This window comes from Sorex fumeus, unplaced genomic scaffold (assembly GCF_029834395.1).
Source record: "Sorex fumeus unplaced genomic scaffold, SorFum_2.1 ptg000035l, whole genome shotgun sequence".
Taxonomy (NCBI): Eukaryota; Metazoa; Chordata; class Mammalia; order Eulipotyphla; family Soricidae; genus Sorex; species Sorex fumeus.
The window spans coordinates 23,006,831-23,033,420 of record NW_026606092.1 but is presented as its reverse complement, the minus strand read 5'-3'; the positions used below and the strand labels follow the sequence as shown (position 1 = coordinate 23,033,420).

The following is a 26,590-nucleotide window of genomic DNA, read 5'->3' as shown; positions in this document are numbered from 1 at the left end:
GTGTGTTCTCACTGCCTTTCCTCCTACCTGTCCCTCATCTTCAACATTAAATGTCTATTCCTTATTTCTTTGCTCCTAAATCTGTAGGTTAAAATTCTAGTCTATTCTTTTCCAGCTGAGACATTTGGAGAAAACTTTGAGGACCAGCTTTTGTCGAGGTCATTCAAATTATTCAACAACAGAAAGATTAGCAAAGAGAAAAAAATAATCACTTCGAACGTATGCAGACACACCCTCTTCAAAGAGTGGTTCATCGCACAGAGTTGGATAAGGTTGTTTATAGCAACTTATATTGGAAGGAAGTTTCAGGGGTTCAATAGGAAAATTTAAAGGTTCTGTTAGCCTTTGTCATCCTAATGGTGAGTATTTTTTTCCTGGCTAGAACTACCCTGAGAGAAAGATCGATGGGAACTGAGTTTCTAGCTACTAATACTAAACACCTTCCTTCTAAAAGTGAGGGTGTGTTTATGTTTGTTTTGTGTTGTGTTGTGATGGGGCCACACCAGGAGTTGCTCAGAGGTTACTCCTTATTCTGCTTTCAGAAATGACTCCTGGTGGTGCTGAAGGGCAGGAGAACTCCACATGGGATTCTGAGGATGGAATCCTAATTGGTCAGGTTGGCCATGTGCAAGGCAAATGCCCTACCAGTTCTATTATACCCTGACCCCCAGGAATGTTTAGATTGAGTGTTTCTCCCACATCTACCATTTATTTACATTCTTTGAGTTTACAGTAATCCTTCTGCCACTTTGGTGAAATTGACACCTGCAATTCCCTTTCTCTTTATTGGCTTCTAGATCCAATTTTCCGTTACTGGGGTAAACTTCATCTGAAAATTTCATCTGTTCCTCTTTACCTCTTACATTCCCTCTGCCCCAATGCGTAGGTGGTATGTAGTTTAGACCAGTTCTTCTCTTTCTTGACCTCTATAAGATTTGGAAGGGACTGAGTCAAAAAGAGCCACATAACAACTGCGTACTCTAATGTAAGTTGAAATGCTAATTTTAGTTTCTTAGTAAGAAAATAGTATTTAGAATCTGACCTTTGCAATAAAAATTAGTATGGTTTGAATTCTTATGGCATTGCACTGGCATATCCAATCTCTGTCTGCCCTTCCATGACAGGCCAAATATCAGTTGGCTATATGATTGTCATCTTTTATGTTCTTTTCTTTTTCTTTGAGAGAGCATGTTGGGCAGTCTACTGCCTTCTGTAGGAAGATACTGATTTCCGTTTCTCTACCCAGGGACCATTTGCAGTGGTACTCAGGGGATGTGAAGCCAGGGAACTAATGAGAGTCAGCTATATGCAAGGCAAACCTTAAATTCCTATAATATTTCTCAGCCCCTTTATGGCCTTATCTTTATAGGTTATCTTAAACATAAAACTAATCATATTTTCTTATCATAAACTATAGGGCTATGGTATTTTATAGCTAATTTATGATTTATAATGCTGTCATCATCAGTCATTTGTATGAAAGGAAAGTTAAGAACAAGGGGACACTTAGAAATGTTTTAGGACCCAAATTATTTTTTTAAAACTTCCATTGATTTAGGGGTGTGAAAATAAAGCATTTACATGCTACTAGGTGAGTGTAAGTCTTACCATCAACAGCAGGACATCAGTAAGAATAAAAACAACACCTAAACCAATAAATTGATCAAAAAATGAATGACTATTATCTTAAAATGTCCTATTCAATTCAATTTTATTCCTAAAATCAGTTAACAGGACTTTTATTTGAAGAATATCTTATTTTTAAGATGACAATTTGCATTATAAAACAGATAATTTCAAAATGAAAACTTCAACTTTACAATGAGTTAATCTAGATGATAAGCAAAAATTATCAGTGATATAAGCAATAATAATAAAATGCAATAATAATCAGTTCTTGTATGCCACAATATGAATCAGTATACATGAAGCTAAGTCAGTGAGCCACACCCTTCTGTGCCCAGAGATTATTTGACAGGGATGGAGCTAGAATTCTCCATGTGCTAGGCAATGATATTTACAATCTCTCTGGCCCACTTTAAAGAACTGTTGTTTAGAACAAGTTATATTAAATATTTACTAATAACCCAGATTATTAAAAGAGAAAATGTGTTAAGATGCATAGTGCTAAATTTCAGATAAAAGGGAATGATATAGCAGTCATAAATACAGCATTTCTTATTGAGAGATTTACAACCTTAAATTATAATCCCAATATTTTATATATCATCTGCACTATCAAAACTGTTAGGTAAATGCCATTCTTCATACCCTTCTTCCTCAGGAGAAAAATCTTACCAAAGTTTTGTCTTTATGGGTATTCACTCTTCCAAGAACTGTGACATTTTAGGTAAGATTATTTAAAGTGGAAAATAGCCCACTGAATTACATAGCAGGAGAAAACCGCCTGGTTTGCAGACAGTGACCTACTTTATATGGGAGTGTGTATACAAAAAGGGCACTGGTGAAGTTCACAGGCAAGATGTGCCCCTGCAGACTCTGCATCCTCTTTTAATTTAAGAGTTTCTTTCTTTACAATAAAAGTCTATAGTAAGGGGCAGAAAAAAATTCCTTATAACTGGGTCAATGTAGTGAATCCAGTACAGAAAGGTTAACAAGGGAATGGCAGTCTAGTTTATTAATTTTTAATATGTGTATGAAAACATAATCAGAAAAATGGATACATGTAAATAAAGCAGCGAGGTTTTAAAGCATATATGTCTATTATCTTAAATAGAGACCATGAGAGGAGAGACGGACTAGCATCCAAGTCAGAGACAAGAATCTGGTGGAATTGAGTGGGAAGGGTGAGACTAGGAGTGAATATCTAAGCCTCAGAGAGCAAGGATGAGGCAAGCATGGTCCAGTAAGTTATAGAGAAATGCAACATTGCAGGAGGAGGTAGGGTGGTTCTTGATTAGTAAAAAGGGGTAATGACCAGTGGCTGGTTAAACACACGCTCAAATTCCTTAAAGAAGACACAGCGTACTCTCAGTGGACACTCGGACATCTACTTTCAGCACAAGTCTCGTCTGCATAAACTTTTGGTTTCCGTGCCTTCTCACAGTGCTATTTGGGAATTGTTTCTTGAGGATACACCAGAACAAAACAGTTCCTCCTAGGAGATCAGTAAATGATTTTTAAGTAGTATGAAAGAGTGTCTAGAAGAATACATGAAAAATGTAAACATGAAAGTTACTAAAAATTATGAAGCATTTTGTATGGGTTATTAAAAGAAAGTCAAGAGGACTTTTAAAGGTCATGCATCAGCCATATCCAGACATGTCCACTTCAAGAAAGAAGATAAAGTCAACCTGACATCCTGCAGTCTATTGGCTTCTACATTCAAACAATCACTGGCTAATAAGCATTGTACCAATTAAGGCTGTTCTGACTAAAAACCTGACTTGCATAAAGTGGACCAACGCATAAACTAGTCCAGATTTTGGTGTTGTCTAAGCGCTCCTCACTCCACAGCACATAGCACTAATGCTTCATTAGTCTGTATTGTCCAAAATATAAACATAGTTTAACACCAAACAATTCCTTATATTTGGCTTCAATCAGATCTTATCAATCTGGGTGACACAATCTATTGCTGATTAGAGATTCCCAAGATTGCCGTTCAAGACTACTAGGAGAGCTCTGAGGTTAAGGCATTTTCCTTGTAAATGAATGACCCCAGTTCAATTGCCAATACTACATATGGTCCCCTAGACTCTGCCAGGAGTGATGTCTGAGCAGGGAACCAGAGTTAGCCCTGAGCACCTCCCCCACCAAAAATACATATAATTAATTACAATTCAGTGTGTATAGTTTTAAAGAAATATAAAGATATGTTTCAACAAGGAACTGAGGTTATTGTAGGAAGAAAAGAGTAAGATGGGATAAGTGGTTAAGGAGAAGAGTTAATTAGTGTTCTTGACTGTAATTGGTTACTGATTCTATCCTTTGATAAAAATCCACAATCATCAGTCTTTGTGATCAAAATGTCCTTTCTCCTGCTGGAATCTCAAAAAATAGATTCTGAAATAATTGTGATTTGGTCCAGTTCTAAGGTCTTTTGACCCAGAACAAGTCAACAATAGGAAGGTTTTTCACCATAGCAACTCAGAGTCTGTTATAAAATGGTTTTATTTTTTTAAAAGAACTTTTGCTTTTCATGTGAGCTATGATAGTTTCTGGCAAAGTTTGCATGGATTTGTTCTTAACTTTCACTCTCCTCTCCTGTGGTCAACTCTGAATCATCTCTAAAACTTCTGGAAAGAGGATATGTGGCATCCAAGTTCCTTTTGGGGATCAGTCTTAGGTATAGATAGGCTGTTTTCCTTGTTTGGGGGCCATGCATAGCTGTAACTAGGGCGTTCTTCGGCTCTTCACTCAGGGATCACTGTAGGGCTAGTGGTGGGCATTTGGGAGACATATAGGGTGCTAGTGATTAAACCCAGATTAGCTACACAGAAGGCAAGCACCTTATTTTATCCACTATACTATCTCTCCAGTCCCTTTACAGAAAATTTAAGACCAGTCTATACATGGATTTGATATTTTTGAAGTACCCTCAGCTCCTAATAATCTTTATACTAAAGAGAGCAACTTTAATATAGAATATTCTGCCACCTTTTATTATGAATAGAGTCACATTATTTCTTGGCCTTTTGGCTAAGATCAAGTGTAGTATGAATAAAGGCAACATGGTATGACACAGAACAAAGAACTTTTTATTTCTGTGTTGGCTAATTTTCGCTTAAATTGTAGGGGGAAATGATAGTATTAAGACTCTGTCCTCTATTTACTTAAAGAGTGGAACTTTTAAAGGTAGGATTATTTCATTTGGGGTTTTTTTTTGTTTATTTGTTTGTTTTTGATTATTTCATTTTGTAAGATAGTTAAAGCCTGTTCTTATTTCAGAGGTACTACACATCTTATTAGCATTTGTTGACATTCAAACAAAAAGGTCATTTTAGCAATCAAGTAGTTCAGAAACAATAGAGGTTGGATTTAAAAGTGTGATTATGGAGCAAGAGAGACAGTACAGTGGGAAGGAAGCTTGCCATGCACACTGATGACTGGGATTTGATCTCACGTGCCACTCACTAAATGGCTCCCTGAGCGTTGGGGTGATCCCTGTCCACAGACTCCGGGTAAGCCCCAACTAAGCACAGCCGGTGTGGCTCCAAAACCAAACCAAACCAAAACAACACACTCAATAGTCATTGTAGTCATGCAAAACCCATCTGTACTTTGCTGAATTCAAAACGAATGACTCTTAGAACTTTAGAGAACTTAAAACTTAACCCCCTGTCATGCTGGAGGCTGAGACAGCATTGATACTCTTGGAAGATAAAAGGGAAGTAGTATTCCCTGTAGCTTGCTGATTTGCACATGCATGCCCTCTATAACTTCACAAACCCAATTCAATAAGGGTTTTGAATACTAATGTTCACACTTTCTAATTAGATTTTATATTCTGAAGTTTAATTTCTAGAGAAAATATTATGTTTTGTAGCTCTCACACCAACGATCCACTTGCAGCAAATGATTTATGCTGCTATATTGTTGACTCTCCAGCCTTTTTTTCCTTTCCATTGTTTGTGAAAGAAGATTCCAACTAGACTGCAAGAGAACAATATAATTCCTTTCTTAACTTTAATGCAAATGTTTATAACTGCTTCATAATCTACAGCAACTCTTTCTAATGACAGACCTCTTTACTGAGTTTATTTGGGTAGCACTAAATACATTTCACTACCTCAGGCTAGTAGACTGACAAAATGAAGAGGCAGAGTGTGATATTTTAAAGGCAGGGAGATGCCAGAAGCACCGGAGGAAGAAAAGAATTCTTAAAGATTATCATCACAAAGTCTTCCAGAGTAGAAGTAGGTGGCATGATATTCTGAGATATAAATTCTCTAAGGCAGAACATAGAATTTTACTACCTAAATGTAATAAGATGTATTGTGCTATCAGGGAAGGCCATGGAGTTCTATGTGATTAAAATCAAAAAAAGGACCCAAGTATCTGCCTTTAACTGTTATTTAATGACACTGATTTTTGTCTTTGAATTTTTATTAGAAGTCAAAAAGAAAGCAAGTTGCAGGACATTTGCTAATAATATAAATAATAATAGTTAACAGTTGCCCTTCAATTTTTCTTCCTTAGTTTTTTGTTTTGTTTCTGCATTTTGGGCCATACTTGGTTGTGCTCAGAAATTATTTCTGACTTTGTGCTCAGGGATCACTCCTTGAAAGGCCCAGGGAGAACATATATATGGGATGCTGGGGATCAAATATACAAACAAGGAATGCAGCCTACTCAATTTACTATAAATCCAACCTTTCTTAGTTATTATAATCCATGTTTATTCTCCAAGAGTCTTCTTTTTCTCCCTTTATATGGTAGTTAAAATATTAGTTCAGAATGATGGGAATTTTCACATTAGGATGGAAGACTTAGAAAAAGATGGAAGACTTAGAAAAAGAGTTACTAGATACCAGACTTCTTTTTGGGGGAGGGAAGACTAGCACCAATGATCACCAGCATGTGACACTTATGTCAGAAGCACTTTTTAAGATACCGATTTCTTACACTATTTTTCACAGCAATCCTTGGGAATCCATATTGTCATTAATTTCCTTTTTAAAAAATGGAAAACTTAGTCCTACAATTATTTACTAAATAGTCAGGTGATGTAGTGATATGGAATTGGCATATATCAGGCTTACCCCTTGTACTCTCACTCCAATCCCTAATAGAGATATCTTGAGGGTTAATTTTTCTATTAATTATTTTCTATTTTGTCATTGCACTTAAATATTATAATATTACTAGAATAATAAAATTTAGTTGGAATATAGTAGATAAAATTGCTAATAGTTTGGAATTTAGTGATGACTTTGATTATTGCCTAGCTTATAAGATTGCCTTGAGTAAGGTCCCGTATTATATTATATATGTTTATTTAATTGATTAGAGCTTTATCTAAAACTCAATTACTCATTTTAGTCTTTGCCCACCCAACCCAAATAGATTTAGTATAGATACCATTATATCATATAAGTGTACATGTAACATTTTAAAATAGTATTGAAAATTTCAGAATAAAATAATAAAACAGCATATTGAACAAACAGAAATCAGTAAAATAGGCGATCTCACCTTCCACTTTACCCCACTCCAACATGAAACAGTCAAAGAACTCTAAAGATGACAAGTTAATACAAGATGAAAAGTTAATAAAATCTTCTATAATTACTTATTAAAAGTTATTAAAAAGCATGCTTTCACATCATCATGGAAACGCTAAAAATATTAATTTAGAAATGTCCAGTTGTTAATCCTGATGCTCAGAAAAATCACATGTTTATATTCCTTTAAATTTCAGGGGTGCCTATGGTCATGAAATAGGAAAACGTCCTTGGATTACAGGAGATGAAACTATTGCAGGCCTTATGTCTGACATTGTAGGTAAGTACAAAGTGAATACTTTTGTTAAAGGGTCAAAGTAGTTAAATACATAAGTTACGAAGTTAAATATTTTTGAAAATCTGGCTGATTTTCTATTTTAATTCAATTTAGTAAAAAGTAAGCTAAATTTCAAAGGAGTGATACATGAGCGTAAAGCCAGAATTAAGGTCCGAACACTGCTAGTAGTGGCACTCAAACAGACTAAGCCTACCTTTAATTGAGAGTTGTTTGCTACAATGAACATAACTATATTACTTTACAAACAAATATATCATAAGAGGTTCTTCATATATTTTAATACTAATATTTGCTTTCCAATGAAAAACTCAGGAATGCTCCTGTCTCTGGGATCACTCCCAACAGTGCTCAAGGGACCATGCAGTGCCAAGGATTAAAAGTAGACTTCCTGCATGCAAAACATGTTTTCAGCCTCTTGAGCTAGTCCTCCAGCTCCAAAAGAGTTATATTTATTCTTTTTGTTTGTTTTGTTTGAGGGCTATACCTGGAGATACTCAGAGACTGTTCCATCTCTTTGCTAATGGACTGCTTTCAGCAATGCTTAGGGGACCACTCTTTACCAGGGAAAAAGCCAGGAGTTCTTCATGCAAGGAGAATTATCTCTCCATTCAAAAATACAATCTTATTGTTTTCATTTATTTGGGCCACACCTTGTTGCTGTGTGTGGGCTACTCTAAGTTCTGTATCCAGGGAGTCACTCTCAATGTTGCTCAGAGATAATGTGATCAAGGGGATCAAATCTAAGCCTCCTGATAACAGAGTTTATACCCACCTTATCGTGTTCTTTCTGGCTCAAAAATCCTAAATTTATTTTTAAGGTTTTTAGCATATAGTGAAATAAACATCAATTTTTACATACTTGAGTTTCAAAACCCCTACCATTTTTGGCCATTTTTAATCTGACCAATTGTGTCTTTTATTGTAAATTAGGCTGAATATTATTAAAGGTAATAAATTTGATTTTGCTTTTTGGCTTGTACGTGTTTCCTGAAGTTAGTTATAAAAACTTTGGGACTTATTCAAGATAGTTTGAGATAGTAAAGGTGGTAATATAATAATTATTTAATTAAGCAGTATTGAATTTTCCACATTACCTAAATTATATTTGGAGCTTTGCAAATAACCACAGTTAATGTTTTACCATTAGAATGGTCAGACTGGAAATATTTAAAGGACTTAGGAACCCCCCACCCACACTCCCCACCCCCGTTGTCACAGTTCTTCAAACCTCATTGATGAATCACCTTCTGCTTCATTGCAATTGTATATTGGTCAGTAGTTGGTAAACAGAACCAGTGTTCTTATGAGAAAATGGAATCAAAATAGGAAAAATATGACTTATATGCAGTTTTAGAATTTTGATAAATTCGAATCATTCAAATCTTTTTGGATATTAATTAGGGAGAGGGGGCAGGGAGACTGTGACAAGGGCATTTCCAAGTTGTACACTGGAGGCCTTGCAACCCTCCCAGATATACTCAGCCAATATGGCTGGTCTGGCAACTATGGCTAAACCCTATCCCTCTCAAAGGCCTAAGATGTGTTGGGGAATGAGTTCAGGCTCCTGCAAATGCAAACTATAACCTCACTGACCGCTAAACTGTCTTCCTGATCCTGGAAACTATCTCATTTATTCAAAGTTGCTGTTCCTCTGCTTATAGTCAGAACTTGAGGTCAAGGTGATGGACCATTGTTCCAGCAGGTAGAGTGCTTGTCTGGCCTGGCACCAATCTGTGTTCTATGCCAGACACCACATAAGGTCCCCTGAGCCGCCTCAGGAGTGAACCCTGAGCTTAGAGCCCTGAACAGTGCTGGGTGTACTTAAAAATAAATAAATGAATAAATCAGAACTTTGAATTCTTTCCTTCCTTAGGCTTGAGTGATGTTACAGGGGGGTAAGGTGCTTGCCCTGTTTATAGCTTATCTAGTTCAAATCTCCCTGTACCACATATAGTCCCATGCAGCCACCAGTAGCGACCCCTAAGCACAACGCTAGGTCTAAGCACTGAATATCACTGGGTATGCCTCTACACACATCCCCAAAAAAGGCTGGGAGAAATCAATTCTTAATATCTCATTCTCATGAAATTTTCATAAAGGAATATAACAAGAAATATAAAAGGAATACATACCCATAGTCACATAATAAGAATAAATATAGAATAATCATTAATATGAGTGGTTCAAAAAACAGGGAATTATAGTTCATTATAGAAGCCTAAATAGACGCATTTTAATATAAATAATTTTTTCCTCTCTGAAGTTTCAATAAGTAAGCTATAATACAATTAAGGGGACAAAAAAGTGTGAGGCTCAAGAACAAATAGAATGGCAAATGAGATGATAATGCTAAAACATTGACCTCTGGTTTAAGACACCCAATTATGTACAAACTCAAAATATTTCCTTTTATTCAAAGGAAAGATAAATCTTAAGGGGGAGGGGAATGCAAATTAAAAGCAGCACTAGCAAACATTAGATAAAACAATAACAAAAATTAAATAGAAACCTCTATAGTTCAGATAACAGAGACTGAGACAAAAGTAGTTGTAAGGTTGGAAGTATAGAAGTTTTGTGGGGAGGAGGTGGGGCACTTCGAGCCCGAATGTGTAGGTACTGAGACCAATGATTTAATCAGAAACCCCAGTGTGCACATACACAGTCTGCCGAAAACCTTATTTCACTGCACTGCATATTCATCACATGATGCTTTTACTACTCATAGAATTTAATAAAAAGCTTCACATAATGGTCACATCCCATTAACAGAGAAAAAAAAGCATGACTTTTGCAGTGGTTATGCAGTAAAATTCAGTAAAGATGAATGCTGAGCACCTCCTGCTTCACCCATTAGGTTAGCGGGAACTTAATGAACATGCTATGGAAGTGATCTGAAACTAGTGTACTTTGTGAGGCAGGAAGAAACCACTTTGAGAATCCAGGTGCGCCACGAAAAGTATGTAAGATAGTTGTTTAACAATATATGCATGTTTAGATTTTAAGAAGCCATTATTCAAATGAATAGTGTATATTTTGAAAAACCGTGATTAACCTCATCTGAGACTATGTTTTCTTTAACACTGATCTTTGGTTTTTCTTTCATAGATTTGTTTTTTTAACATAATCCATATATTAATCCTGTTATTTTGTGTTTAATATTCACAATCCTCTAGAAAGGTGTGGTTATATGTACAGGAAAGTGGCAGGGTGATATTACTTATTGAAATCGATTTAGGAAGTCAGTAAGCCTCCCAAAAAGTTTCTTTTAGCTACTTAAACATTTGTTTCTCTGTTGTTTGGTTTAGTTTGGTTTTGGAGCCAAACACCTGGATCTCCTCAGGGCTTACTTCTGGCTCTGTGCTCAGCAAACACTCCTGGCAAGGCTTGGGGAACCATGTGCAGTATCAAGGACCAAAACTGGGTCCGCTGCATGCAAAGCAAGCACACCTGCCTGCTTTACTATTATTGCTCTGACTGTTAATATTGCAATTTTTTTACAAGTCTATTGCCAAGTAAATTTTATGTCACAGAGATCACTAACTTTTTTTAACAGCCACCCTTCATTATCATTATGAAAGAAAATTAATTTTTAAAATATTTAATTTTGTTTAGAACAACTGATTAACCAATTTAATTTTTTGTTTTGTTTTGGGGCCTCACCTGGCAGTACTCTGGGGACCATATATGGTGCCAGAAATTAAATCTAGATAAGCCACATGCAAGGCAAGACCCTACCTGCTGTACTATCATTCTGGACTCCCTATTTATTCATTTTTAAAGAAACATTTATCAACTCTAGCTTTAGGGCTCTTTGTTTGAAAAAAACATACAAATTTGTAACATGCATGGGACAAACATGTTTTTATGTATTTGTTTTAGAATATTAAATTAATTAAAAACAAAATTGGTGATAACAATGTAGGTTATAAAAGATATTAACTAACTCTTTAAATTTGTAGACTTGAACCTTAATAAGCTATACATACACAGTTTATTATATATATACATATATATACATAAATTCCAAAACCTTGATTGTACTATTGCTAGTAATAGTACAGCAGCAATTATAGTACAGCAGCAATAATAGTATATGTCACAAATATATTGCAGTATTGTATTTAAACTAATGTCAGTGAATAATGATAATCTCTGATTATGATTATTTTACTAAACGAATGTTTTGTTTTCTGCAGTTCATGACTTATCAATTGAGACATTTCGATCATTATATTTTTAACCATAAATATCTGATACAATGCCTGCAAGTACACTATGAATTTTAAAGCTGTGTTTTAATATTTTAGCAAATAATTTTTATTTCCCAAATTTACATTCATAATTTCTAGGTTAGGCAGAAAAATTATTCCTAATTTGAGCTGATAATTAACAAATGAATTTATTTTGCTTTTGTATAAAAACAGTCTTGGAAAAGGGGTAGGTGTGTATATGTGTTTCTGTTGCAATTCTCCCTCTGGTTCCCATTTTGTTTCAATTACTAGAAAGTTCTGAGAAAATGGAGGTGAATTTGAAGTACAAAAGAAATTTAATAGCTTCTAATTTGGTTTTCATTTGCATACCCTTGACATTTTTAAGTCATTCTTCACATTATGATACAAGTAATCTCAGATCCTCTTTGGAAATAGGTGTGGCATAAATTACAAAATAATTATGTGATAAATGCAGTAAAGAATGTCAGAAGTCAAATATTTGCTACTTACTAGGCTATTTAAATGTGTCATGAGCTCACAGATAAGTTTTATAATTGGGATCATGATTGATATTTCAAAACACAGTTTTTACTTCTCCATAAAATTTTTAAAAAGAAGCAACAAGATAATAATAAAAAATAATTATGTGTACAAATTGATAGAGAAAGAAAACGAAAATGAACAACCACATTTATTCAGAGACATATGAAGAAATTTCAATTTCAGATGAGAAGAAAAACTATTAATAAAACGTTTTATAGGGAGCCAACAATTCTGCAAAATATGGAATAACTTTCCCTTATAATTACTGTCATATTATCAAGATACTAGAAATAGAATTGCTGAAGAATATTATTGTATTATTATTAAGCCCATGTCTCCCAGGGTACATAAAAATCACCAAGGGCTAATACATGCATTTTAGCTCATAAAAATTGTTGCAATGTGAACATAAATTTGCTTTATGAAACTTGTATATCTGACCCTCAGACAAACAATCATCTCTGCAACTTCTCTCTAAATGTTTATGAATCCTGCAGCCATACTGTCTCTAGAGGTCATTGGAATTTGTTACTTGAATCACAGAATAAAAAGTTTGATATTTAATCTAACTACAAACCCTACAACCAGATTCGTATAAAAAAAAAGCATCAGCTTAGTGATATAAACAGAATATGGTAGAGCAGTTAGAAGACCAAACATAAACATGAATCCTATTATTAAGTAAGTTTGGATCCAGATATCTTCAATTTTAAAAATATTTAGAATTAAATTAGTATTAGAAACATGCGTTGGGTATTTGGTAATGAAAGTGGACTTCATACTTTCACTTAAAGGGAGAGATAGTTTTGATAATGTTTCCAAATTCAATCATGTGATCTACAGCAAAATCCTTTTTTTTTTTCCTTTACTTTTTCTTCTACTTCAAATTTGTGATACGTTTGGCTTATTGGTTCATTTCTCTGATGTCCTTTTTTTCATTGATAAAGTGCTGAAAATAAAATAGTTTTTTTGTATGATCATTGTGAGTTCTGTAGAGATAAGAAATATCACATAATTTAGAAATTTGTGAGTAGAGCAAATAAAAAATAGCTTTCCAAGAACTGAGCCAAAAAGTCAGTTCTTGTAAATAACTAATCTTCACCTACTGGTAAAGAAAAAAATAGAAACACGTATATGTGAATGTGTATGTATTCAATTCATAGAATGAAAATACCCTTAAATGAGATCCCTAGCTCACATGTTATGTAAAATATTGGTATTTGCCAATGGTGGTGTTGTACGTGTTCTTTTAAAGTAAAGTCATTTGGAGGCCTGTGTGATAGTAGTAAAACTAGGTTCCCTGCTTTGCATGCAGCTGATCCAGTTTCAATCCTTGGCATCCTGGGCATCCCATATGGCCCCTTGAGTACTTCCAGGAGTAATTTCTGAGTGCAGACCGAGGAGTAACCACTGACATTTCAGGATGTGGCCCCAAAACAAAAAACAAACCAAATACTTAATAATGAAAATAATGATAATAATAATAATAATAATAATAATAATAACGTAGCTGTTAAGGATCAATAAAATGTTTGGAAGTTTTTTGTAGTTTCCCCCCCACAACATTTATAGATCTAGAAGTTTCAATAGTAAAGTAAAAGTAAAGGCCCTCCCGTTGATCGTCGATTTGCTCGAGCGGGCCCAGTAACGTCTCCATTGGAGACTTTGTTGTTACTGTGTCTGGCATATCGAATACTCTCGGTAGCTTGCCGGGCTCTCCGAGAGGGGCGGAGGAATCGAACTCGGGTTGGCCATGTTGGCCGTGTGTAAGGCGAACGCCGCCCTACCCGCTTTGCTATCGAAATAATATTAATATTAATGATAAAGTTTTAGAATAAAGACAAGAATAGGGCGAATGAACAACAAAAGACAGCTTGAAAAAATTCTATTAGTAATATTAAAATTTTATTTTCTTATGAATTATTGAGAGCACCTTATAATAATATTAGCTCAGGGATACAATTTGAATCAAAAAGGTCAATTAGGTAAATTTTCTTTTGAAAGAACACTAAATACTAATCTTACTGGTTTGTGCCTTTTTGATGTTAAGAGCTCTTGGTCTTCGGTGCTTTTACTTTCTATTTGAAGTACTTATGTCTGCAAATGGAATGAAAATTTTATACAGACACCATCCTCACATATACATGTGTGTGCATATGCATTTAATAATGGAGTGGCTTCATCCTCAGTGAAGTTCGGCAAGAGGTGGGGAGAGCATTTTATGAAGTAGTGGAAAGTTTTATTCAGATTGAAAAGTTCCAAAGTGGGATCCTATTTGTGTGTAGGGACAGAAAAATTGCTAGTCATTTTGTAAAGGAGTTCTTTAAGGAATTGTTGATATAAGTGTTACTAAGCTTTTGAAAGAGAGCAAGGGCGATGTGTAGAGAGTAGAGCAGGTAAGCAGTAGCAGGAGGTCAATAGGCAGGAGGTCAACAGGGTTCAATTCCCAGTACCCCATATGGTTTCCTAAGTACTGCTAAGAAAGAGCCAGTAGTAAGCTGTTACCGCTGATGTGGCTTTCCCCATCTTGCATCCGAGAGAGAGAGAGAGAGAGAGAAAGAGAAAGAGAGAGAGAGAGAGAGAGCAGAGAAAAGCAAAATGTCAAGTCTACAAGTCTAGACATAGAATAAATTACCTGAACATGCATGACTTATTATACTCTCTTGAAAGGAGAATTTGTGGTGATCAAAGTGAACACTGTTGTTTGACAAGACAAAAATGTCTATAATAATTTAAGTCTAAAAGCAATTTAACAAAACAGAATGTCTGAGCTCCTATAGTAACTCTTTTCCTTCCCTTACTTCCTCCAATTCTTTCTTTTTTGTTTTGTGGCATTTTGTTTTCCTTTATTCTTCTTTGTTCTTTCTGATTATCATATTTTTTCATATGACTACTTTTCTATTCTGTTTTTTCCCCTTTTTATTAATGCATACAATTAAATCCAGGATCTCACATATAAACGGCAGCTACTTAACCACTGAAACACATCCCTGGCCCTAATTTTGTATTCTTTTTCATTAAAAAAAAAACTTCAGTATAAGAGAGATAATAGAGAGGTTAACATGCATGCTTTACATGCTGCCCATTTTGGGTTAATCCTCAGAGCACTGAAAATGGTTCTCTAAAGACAGCCAGGTTTCACTCTTAAGCAGAGACAGGATTATCTTCTGTACCAATATTTGTGGCCCAACCCACCCATGCAAAAAGATCTTTTATTTTTATTTTTCAATTTATAATCAACTTCTAAAGGTGTTTGAGAGATCTCAGCTCCGTGCTTGAGCATCACTTCCCATGGTGCCTGGTGTTTCAAGTGGTACGGAGGATCCAACCCAGGCTTTCTATATGTACTTGGCACTGGGTACTGTATTCCCAACCATGCTCTCTTTACATTATATTTCCCCCACCTTTTCTTCTAATCTTCCTGACAAAATATGTTTTATTGAAATAAATGGTTTTCAAAAATGATGTGAAAAATAGCTATCAGGAAATTGAGGATACCAGATTAGATATCTTAGATAATAAATTATATTTTAGATATAACAGTTAAGACACACTCCATAATCCAAGAAACAAAATATAAAAATGTGGCAAGAATTTTCTTGCAAACATCAAAAAAAATTACTCATAGGAAAAACATACTAGTTTTATCATATTCAGAGCTATCTGCTGTGGCAAAAAAAGATCTTAATTACTTGTAGAAATTTGGAATAACTATGATTTTGATGCCATTTTTCTAAATACTACCTAGTGGCCAAGGATAAATCTCTTAACACCTACCACCTTGTTTCTTTCCTTATATACAAGATAGAAAAGTTCATATGGCAATGCAAATATTTTTCCTCATTTTGTGAAGACATTGGCTCGTCATTAGAATGTAGATTCCTAATATATGTTTATATTTTTAGTATATTTCTCTCACGTTTACTTAACTTAGAATGCATTTGTTAATTAGTTATTCCACTTAATGTCTACTTTTAAAATAGGGATCTTGAAAGAATATTTTCCATATAAAATGTAGGACTTATAATATACATATTCTCTAAAATCTAGTAGAGTCTTATAATTGGTCACATACTCCATTTCTCTCATTAATGGTAAAGATACATAATTCCTGCTACACAAGCAATTATAATTGTCTTTAAGAGGTATAAAAACTAAAGACAGGAAAAGTGTTATTATTATGCCCTGAATGCTTAAGCATCTAGTGCATGCTTTGTCTCTTGTCCTTTCTCTGGTGATAAAAACCCCATTAATACAAATTAATTAGACTATGATGCTTAAGTGGATTTTTAATTTGTATGTTTTCTCTGTTAGACAATATATAACTGTGCTAATTGTCTTATATCTCAATGTATATGAGTAAACCTAATAGCTATTAAGGTCTTTTAACTTTCTAAAGTATTGCATATCTCAATGTAATAACACAGTGAATTACATTTGACAAAATCGCCTTCTTTTATGGAAGGTGCATTTTAATTTTACATTAGAAACAACCAGCTTTTAAAAGTTATTGGCCCTAATATCTGTTTAGATCCTTTTGAAGAGACATTTACCACAAAAATGTACTCTATGGGAATTTAGCAAACTAGCTGATAATAGATTAATCATTTTTATTTTACAGTAAAGAGAAAATGCTTCATTATTTTGTTGTTATTATTCACTATATCAGAAAGGAAATATAATTTTAAGCTAGTTATGTGCGTGTGAATAGAGATACCATTTTATTAAATGAGTCAAGTGGGTAAACAACCTCCACTTTACAGCGATGACACATTAAATATGTCCTTACTTCTACTAACAATAAAAAGGAGTGGTCTCTCTACTTTGATTTTTTAAGAATCTTCAGAACTAATTTTTTAAAAAATAAAAAGTAAGCTATGTTTACTTTGCAGGAGCCAATGAGAAAGAAATAGTCCTAATGAATGCTTTGACTGTTAATTTACATCTTCTACTGGTAAGTTTCCTTTCCCATCAATGTTTAGCACACACTCAATTACAGAATCTGACAGTTTTCTATCTTTAATTCATGAGCATCTGGTGGTTTACTTATTTAAAAACATGTTGTGAGGGTTATTTTAATTTTTACCAGGAAATTCTGGACCATACTTGAAAGAATGTTTTCTAATAATCATGGGAAACTTAACTGTTCTAAAGAGTTTTAGAATAATGAACAGTTCTTATCTTGAAACATAAGGAAGAGTGTTTCAGTGGGTGAAAAGCAAAACTACTTGCAAACATACAAAGCAACAATGTGCAATGTGCAGATGCTAGGAAAGCATTAAGTTTTTTTTCCCAGAAAGATAGCATTTTTATACATCAGACTAGCAAAAAGTCATTATGAATTGCTATACTCTTGTAATTTGGGTCAGATGGTTTAAGACTTAGAAAATAGGGAAAATAGATCTACTACATTTAAAAAGTGACTATGTTTAAAAGATCTTGCATCCTAAATACTTAATTAGTATTTTAACACCTTAAGTGTCAAATGCATTCTTTCCTTTTTTTCCAAGATAGCAGACAAGCAAGTGAGATGAATGATCAAGGGAGAACCTGGGCATGAAGAGCAAGCCTCATTTCTTTAAAATGCATTCTTGATGTGGCATATGGTACCTAAAGAATTGCCTAATGCCATAAAGTTAAATTAAATTAAATTAATTTTTTATTTTTTGTTTTGAGGGCCATACCCAGCAGTGCTCAGGGGTTACTCCTGGCTCTGCACTCAGGAGCTACTCCTGGTGGTGCTTGGGACACAACATGGGATGCTGGGGATCAAACCTGGGTCAAACATATATAGGTGCCCTACCCACTGTACTATCTCTCCAGCTCCATAAAGAATATTTTTTTTCTTTTTTGTTTTTTGTTTGTTTGTTTGTTTTTGGGTCACACCTGGCAGTGCTCAAGGGTTACTCCAGGCTATACGCTCAGGAATCACTCCTAAGCAGTCTCATGAAGACCATATGGGATGCCAGGGATGCCTTAACATCTTAATTTTATTATCAAGCAAGCTTTTGTAAACGCATAACCAAAGTATACAATGAAGATATTAATATTCTATTTTAAATGGAAAGTTGATTATCAAATATGCCAGAATATCATGCTTATGGATATATTAAGTTTGATGATAAGCAGCATAATTTTATTTTTAGACACCCCAGGGTTTCACTCCCAGCTAAATTACTGCGTGTTAAACTTTGGGCAAAAAGTTTGGCATTTCTAAATAATATGTCTTCCTTTGTGAAATGGAGGTATCTCTTAGGTGTTCACAGATTATCAAATGTGATATCTAAGAAAATTTATTTATCATCTAGTTAGTAACCAATTGCCACTTAATAGTTGCAATCATTTTCTGTTATTGCTGTGAGTAATTTTTCTCCAGGTGCTATGGAGAAAATGAGTGTTCCATTGACAAAATAAGCAAGTACCTTGTATATCTCTAGAATGATCAAATGTCCCATGTTAGATCTAAAGTACTTTTAGTTGACTGATGGGAAGGGGGGCGTTCCTGGCTCATCCTTCATGCCCTACAATGTCACGAATTGCCTCCCACCCCCACCCCACGAGTGGCTTTCCAGCACAGCCATGGCTCCAGAAGCACAAGTACTTAATTCAGAGCCTGGCAGCTTGTGGCAAAAAAGTGAATGGACTATGTGTTAATCCACGCCACCATGCGTTCCCAGAGGGGAAAGGGTGTTGCTCCCTTCCACCTTTTTCCCTCTGGAAAGCAAGATGGTGGCCGCCTCAGAGCTTTTTGGAAAGCCACGTATGGGCCGGTCGTGACAGGGCAACTGAAACCTCATGGGAAGGGGACCTTCCTGGCTCGTCCTTCACGCCCTACCAAGGTCATGAGTTGCCCCCCACGAGCAGCTATCCGGCACAGCCATGGCTCCAGAGCCACAAAAAACAATCTCATAATTATCTGACTCTTAGCAGAAATACTTGCATGCTTATTAAGTAAAATACCAGAAATCCAAAATCGTGCAGCCGCTATCGAGGCCAGGCGACATCATTTGCTTATTGTAACCAGCTGTAGAAAATAAATTATTTCACAATGCCTTTTCAGCAGGTCTGATTTGGGGTGTAAACTCTAAATAATAATGGTGCATCTTTTGTCGAAACAGTGAATCTAATCCAAGTAGATAGAGTGTTAACTAGAATTCATCTGCCTCACAGGCATTGGGAGAGTTGGGAGGGGGGTATATTGGGGTTCTTGGTAGTGAAAAGTAAGTACTGGTGAAGGGAAATGTGTTTGATGATTGCATGACCGAGACTTAAACCTGAAAGCTTTGTAACCTTTTCCACGGTGATTCAATCACTTAATAATCACTTAACTTCCCATTAGTCGTCAATTTGCTCGAGCGGGCGCCAGTAACGTCTCCATTTGTCCCTGTCGCGTGCTAGTGTAGCACAATGGCATCTGTTCGCTCTGGGAAGATGAAGAGCCTCAAACCGATCGTTCATGATCTTGACGAAGAAGTCTGACCATCTGGTAGGTGAGCGGCCACGCGGTCTCTTGACATCCCGTGGAATCCAGTCGGTAACAGCACTAGTCCAGCGGTCATCTTTAAATCTCATTACGTGACCAGCCCATCTGATTTTTGACACCTTGGCAAATGAGACAGCGTCCCTGATTCTTGATCGTCGATGGATATCAGAACTCCAGATTCTTTCTCTCATTTGAGTGAAACATGATATTCCAAGCATAGCTCTTTCTATTCTTCTTTGGGAGACCTGAATAGCGTTCTCATCTTGTTTGCGGAGGGCCCAGGTCTCTGAGGCATATGTTAATGCAGGAAGAACAGTGGAATCAAAGAGATGTGCCTGGAGCCGGAGGTTCTTCGTCCTCTTAGCTATTTCTTTGACGTTCTTGAGGGTGTTCCAAGCCGCTCTCTTCCTCCTGCGCAGCTTGGGTGCCAGGTCATTTGTCATGTTGACTTCTCGACCTAGGTAAACATAGCTGTTGCATTCGGAGATGGTCATTCCATTGAGAGCGAATGGGGCATCAGGAACGAGGCTGTTTCTCATAAACATTGTCTTCGTAAGATTCAGCCGTAGTCCTACCTTCCCACACTCATGGTCAAAGTTGGCCAGCATTTGTGCCGCTTGGCTGATGTTTGGTGTTATTAAAACAATGTCATCAGCAAAGCGGAGGTGGTGTAGTTGCCGACCATCTATCTTCACTCCCATTCCTTCCCATTCCAGTCGTTGCATGATGTTCTCAAGGGTGGCACTGAAGAGTTTCGGTGAAATGGTATCACCCTGCCGCACCCCTCTCTTGACATCAATGATTACTTCTTTGTAGAATGGTGAGATCCTGGTAGTGAATCCGCAATACAGCTCACGGAGGATCTTGATGTATTGGGCTTGAATGCCCTGATTGGCTAGGGCTTCAATGACCGCTTCCGTCTCAACAGAATCAAAGGCCTTCTTTAAATCAATGAACGTTAAACAGAGCGGCATCTTGAACTCCCGAGAAACCTCAATGAGTTTGGTTATCGTGTGGATATGGTCGATGGTGCTGAATCCTTTTTGGAACCCGGCTTGCTCGCATGGTTGTCCTTCATCTAGTGTTCTGCCAATCCTATTTAGGATGACTCGAGTGAACAACTTGTAGATGACAGACAATAGGCGATCGGGTGATAGTTGCCAATGTCATGGATATCTCCCTTCTTGAACAGTAGTACGGTCCTGCTGGTTTTCCACTGGGACGGAACCTTGCATTCAGACAGGTAGCGAGTGAAGAGCCGAGCCAGTGTATTGATGAGTACTGACGGCAGGTTCTTCAGGTGTTCAGGTTTGACCTTGTCTGGGCCGGGTGCTGTTTGTTTCTTTACCAACGAAATGGCGTGTTGGATTTCGGAAGGGAGAACATTGGGAATGACATATCCATCCTGCAGAATTTGGTATGTGGGCAGGTGGACATGGATATCGAAGAGATCTGAGTAGAAGTCATGGAAAATCAACTCCATTGCCATTCTGGAGGATGTGATGGATCCATCAGGACGTCGGAGGGCAGTCATCTTGGTCTTGTAGTTGGCGAAGGACAGGCGGGTGTTATGAATACTTTTCCCAGCTTCTGCCGCATCTACCAGTACGTCTGCTCTTCTCTCTTTGAGGTCTTCCTTGATTGCATCTCTGCACTGCTTTGCGAGCTCGGACGTTAGCTTGCGGTTGCCTGAGGCATGTGCCAAACCATGCTGGCGAATTAGCTCAAGAGTTTTCGAAGACTGGCGATTTTTTGTGGCTATCTCTCTTTTGGCATTCCTCGCACATTCATGGAGGTGCTGAACCAGTCGATCATATTCCTCGTCAATGTTGTCAACAATGGCATCTTCCCATGTTGCCGCAATAGTGCCAAAAAGTTCCCAGTTGGTGGTCGTTCTGGGAGTTCTCTTTTTGAACGTGATTCAATAAATAAAATTTTTTTTTAAAAAGTACTTTTAGTTGAACCTGAAATAATAGTGTAATGAAAATATTCCATACTGAAACCAATTCGGTAGTGAAAAAAATCAAAATTAGTAAGACATACATAGAATATGGTATCTCACTCCCACAATTGAGAAATTGACATTAAATTCATAGGTAAGATAATTTTTCAATTAAGATTTAAGTCATGGTCACGGTCCTCCCGTTATTCATACATTTGCTCGAGCAAGCCCAGTAATGTCTCCATCATGAGACTTGTTGTTACTGTGTTTGGCATATTGAATACGTCACAGGTAGCTTGCCAGGCTTTGCCGTGCGGGTGAGATACTCTCAGTAGCTTGCCGGGCTCTCCAAGAGGTGTGGAGGAATCGAAACTGGCTTGGCCAGGCCGGCTGTGCGCAAGGCAAATGCCCTACCACTGTGCTATCACTCCAGCCCAAGATTTAAGTAAAGTTTGATAATGTGTTTTTATCTGATTGACATTTTTTTTCTGAGTTTGCTTTTCCCTTGATAAACATAATGAGCCTATATCTTCTTCCTTTTTCTAATTCATTGACAACAAGGCTAATTGGTAAAAAAAAAAAAACCTAGACAGACATTCCAATTTGTAATTAATACCTTTTATGTGCTAGCAATTATGAAATAAACTGTGGAATAAAATGAGCAAATGCATAAATTTTGTATTAATTCTCTTTTCAATAAATCCACTTCATTGCAGTTATCATTTTTTAAGCCTACACCGAAGAGACATAAAATTCTTCTAGAAGCCAAAGCCTTCCCTTCAGATCACGTAAGGATTCTTCAAATTATATTTATATTCATTCTACTCCTCTTAAAGGAGCATATCATTTGCCTGACTTGAATGTTTATTCACTAGTCTTTTCAAAGTTACTTTAAAATAAAAAAGATCTGTCAAATACCTTTGAGTTAGACATTTTTAATAGATTGTAGTTTTATTTCTTTTGTTCAAATAAAATGTGTGTTAAGAAAGAAAAGGATTGAATAGGAACATTGATTTAAAATCTTTTTAAAGACATGAGCAAATTGTTGGTCTAATCAAGTGCAGTAATAAATGTTTTATTAATTCTTGCCGCTTTGTTATTTTATGAAATCAGATCAATACCCACCCCAATACTTAACTCTTTAGCTCCAAATAATAGGAACATAAAGGCTTTTTAAGATACATTTGTTACAATATCGTGCTAGTGTAACTATTTGGTGCTTAAAAGTCTTACTGAAGTATAAACATGTTGCAAACTATGCTTTAGTTATGCATATTTAAAAATCAACCTGTATTCTTTATTCTAATTAATGTTACTCCTTTCACACTTCCTCCATCTTTCCCCTTCCCTTCTGATAATCATAAATTGTTCTCCAGAGCCCATCCATTTATTATTATTTCACTTAATTCTTATTTTTCTCCTTCTAATGTACAATTAAAAATATGAAGTTTGTGTCTCTTTTTCTAGCTGTCAGTTAGCATAGTACCTTTTACATCATCATTGTTGTTGCAAATGGCATTGTTTCACGTGTTCCGTATCATTGTATAGCATTCTAGTATATATGTTCATAGATACACACATATATTATTAAATAAACATTCCTATTATAGTTTCTATCAATAGGCAGTTATTCATTGTATCTGAAAGTTTATCATGAAAGTGCAAACATCTCTTTGAATTATTTTTTTGTATTTTCCAGGAAAATATCCAAAAGTGAGATAATAGAATTGTATCATTATATCTATTTTCAAAAATTGTGAATCTCAGACCAGAGCAATAGTACAATAGGTAGAGTGATTGCCTTGCATATGATATGCCTAGGTTTGATCCTGGTACCACATATGGGTTCAGTGCCCTAAAATGAGTAATCTCTGACCCCAGAGGTAGTACTAAGCCCTTAACACCACAGGTTGTGACCCCCAAAACAAAAGGAAAAAGATATTGAGTGTCACCTTATTGTTTTCTGTTGTGACTGCAAAAATTAACATTCCCACCAATGGCATTTCCCTTTCACTTCAGATCCTCTCCAACCTTTTTTTCTTATCATTTGGATAATAGCTATTTTTAAAGCTATGAAGTAATATCTCATTATTGCTTTCATTTTTGCTTTCTTTTGCATCTCCCTCATAAAAACAGATGAACACTTAGTCATCTATATGTCTTCTTTGGAGAAGTATCTATTTAGTTACTCAGCCCATTTGTCAATCAAACCATTTATTTTATTGTAAAGTTTTACAGAGCAAAATGTCACGGGAGGGTCCTCCCTTATTCATCTATTTGCTCGAGCAGGCCCAGTAACATCTCCATTTTTTTTGAGACTTGTTGTTACTATGTTTGGCATATTGAATACGTCACAGGTAGCTTGCCAGGCTTTGCCATGCAGGCGAGATACTCTCAGTAACTTGCCACTCCGAGAGAGCCAGAGGAATCGAACCTGGCTCTGCCAGGCTGGCTGCATGCAAGGGAAATGCCCTACCACTGTGCTATCACTCCAGCCCAAGAGCAAAATGTATGAGATGTAAATATATTTTTCTATTCAGTACCTTGTCGTTTTGTTTTGATATGTCTCATGCTCACTGTGTAAAGTAAAGTAAAGGCCCTCCCGTTGATCGTCGATTTGCTTGAGCGGGCCCAGTAACGTCTCCATTGGAGACTTTGTTGTTACTGTGTCTGGCATATCGAATACTCTCGGTAGCTTGCCGGGCTCTCCGAGAGGGGCGGAGGAATCGAACTCGGGTCAGCCATGTTGGCCGCGTGTAAGGCGAACGCCCTACCCGCTGTGCTATCGCTCCAGCCCACTGTGTAAAAGTTTTATTTTGATGTGTCCTTACTGCTTATTTTTACCATTTGTTTCTACTGTTAGTGGAATTGAATTTCTAAATTATCCCTAAGAATGCTACAATGGACTGTAGAGATAGCACAGGTGTTGAGATACTCTTTTGTACATGGCCAAACCCTGGCACCAGTATGCTCTTGTAAGCACTCCCAGGAGTGATCTCTGAGCACAAACAAACACAGGAATATCCCCTGACATTGAGGGTGTAGTCCCAAGACCTTAACTTAAAAAATTCCAATGATGTTGAAATATTTATTCCCTGTATTTTCTCTTCTCTTATGCATTTTATAATCTCAGGTCATATATCCAAGACTTTAATCAACTTTTATTATTATTATTTTATGTTTCTTGAAGTAATAAAGATTCTTTTACACATGAGTCCTTGTTTGTCTATAACATTTATTGAATAGAACTTCTTTTTATTGATTGCTGTTGGCTTCTTTGTTATATTTCTGCACTCTCAATTCTGTTTCATTAACCTGTGTTGGAATATTGGTATTTTACTATTAAATATATTTATCAAAAATAGAAAAAAATGTTTGGAGGTATTCGTATACCCTTGACCGAATACCGGTCCGTCTCTATTCGGGGAAGGCCGTCCTCTTCGACCGAGGGCTGGAGCTATAGCACAGCGGTAGGGCATTTGCCTTGCACGCAGCCAACATGGCCGACCCGAGTTCGATTCCTCCACCCCTCTCAGAGAGCCCGGCAATCTACTGAGAGTATCTCGCCCGCATGGCAGAGCCTGGCAAGCTCCCCGTCACGTATTCGATATGCCAAACACAGTAACAACAAAGGCTCCAATGGAGACGTTACTGGGCCCGCTCGAGCAAATCGAGAAAAAATGAGTTCCCTGAAAAACCAAGCTACTATATTGTTTAATTAGTTGATAAGATATTGTACTAGTATAGACATACATAGATAAGAATATTTAAATTTTATTATTATAGAGTTATAATTTTTGTTATTATGTCATTGAAGTTAAGACTTCCTATATATGTCTAATAATTTTAAACATTTAATTATGTTCAAATTAGCGATCATTCCCTTACTAAAAGGCATCAAAACTCAATATCTTAAAAAAAGTTATAGGTCCAATAATTGCTAATTTCTATTTATTTTTACTTCTTTTATGCCCTTTTCTTTGAGTAGATTATTATTAGTAGACCAGTTACATACATACATACATACACACACACACACACACACACACACACATACACACACCTTACTTCTTTACTTGTTTATTTTTTACCACATCTAGTGACTTTTGTAAAGCCTGGCAAGCTACCCGTAAAGTGTTCAATATGCCAAACACAGTAAAAACAAGTCTCACAATGGAGATGTTACTGGATCTGCTTGAGCAAATCAATGAACAATGGAAGGACAGTGACAGTGACAGTGACGTTTGAGGTTACTTCTGGCTCTATGCTTGGGAAATGATGTGATGCTAAGATACTTCCAAGCAAATCATTTGATCAATGTTTTGAGCTACCTCTCTGACTCCAGCTCTATATTTTATAGTCTGACTGAGTAGGTGATTACTTTGGCAATTTTGTAAATTTTAGTTTTCCTTAAATTAGGTAATTTTATATCTGACTTTAAAAACACCTCTTGTCCACATCTTCATCTATTGCTAATATTTATAGTGTTTCAAAGAATATATAGATTCCTAAATGTAAATCATGTTTTATATTTTTCAATGTTGTATACCTTGAGTTTTATCTAATATAAATTATTTTATCATTGATCTCTTTTAAGAGTTATTTCAATGTATATGTATGCCTTAGACATGATTTGATAAGTAATCTTTCTTTTCCAGTATGCAATTGAATCACAGCTTCAACTTCATGGGCTGCAAATAGAGAAGAGTATGCGACTTATAAAACCAAGAGAGGTATATGATAAAGAAAAATAAATATTAATTTAGTACATGCATCTAGTCTTTAATTTTTTAAAAGATCTATAATTCTATTACTGTTAGAACATTTTGCCTATGTGCTCAGTTTAAATTTTCAAGGGCTCATTAGAAGAAAAGCAAACTATTTTTCAATTGAGTTTGCATTATTCTTCAATGAAGGGGAAGAGAT

The 26,590-nt window shown here is 36.0% G+C and overlaps 1 protein-coding gene across 1 annotated transcript in view; it reads left to right on the top strand.

Moving 5' to 3' along the window:
* KYNU (kynureninase) overlaps positions 1 to 26,590 on the top strand; it is a 140,917-nt gene that overhangs the window by 29,190 nt on the left and 85,137 nt on the right. The window contains exons 4-7 of the mRNA XM_056117666.1: positions 7,385 to 7,467; positions 17,132 to 17,193; positions 22,381 to 22,452; positions 26,323 to 26,397. Of these exons, the coding sequence (XP_055973641.1) occupies positions 7,385 to 7,467; positions 17,132 to 17,193; positions 22,381 to 22,452; positions 26,323 to 26,397 (292 nt within the window). The remainder of the gene's footprint in view (positions 1 to 7,384; positions 7,468 to 17,131; positions 17,194 to 22,380; positions 22,453 to 26,322; positions 26,398 to 26,590) is intronic.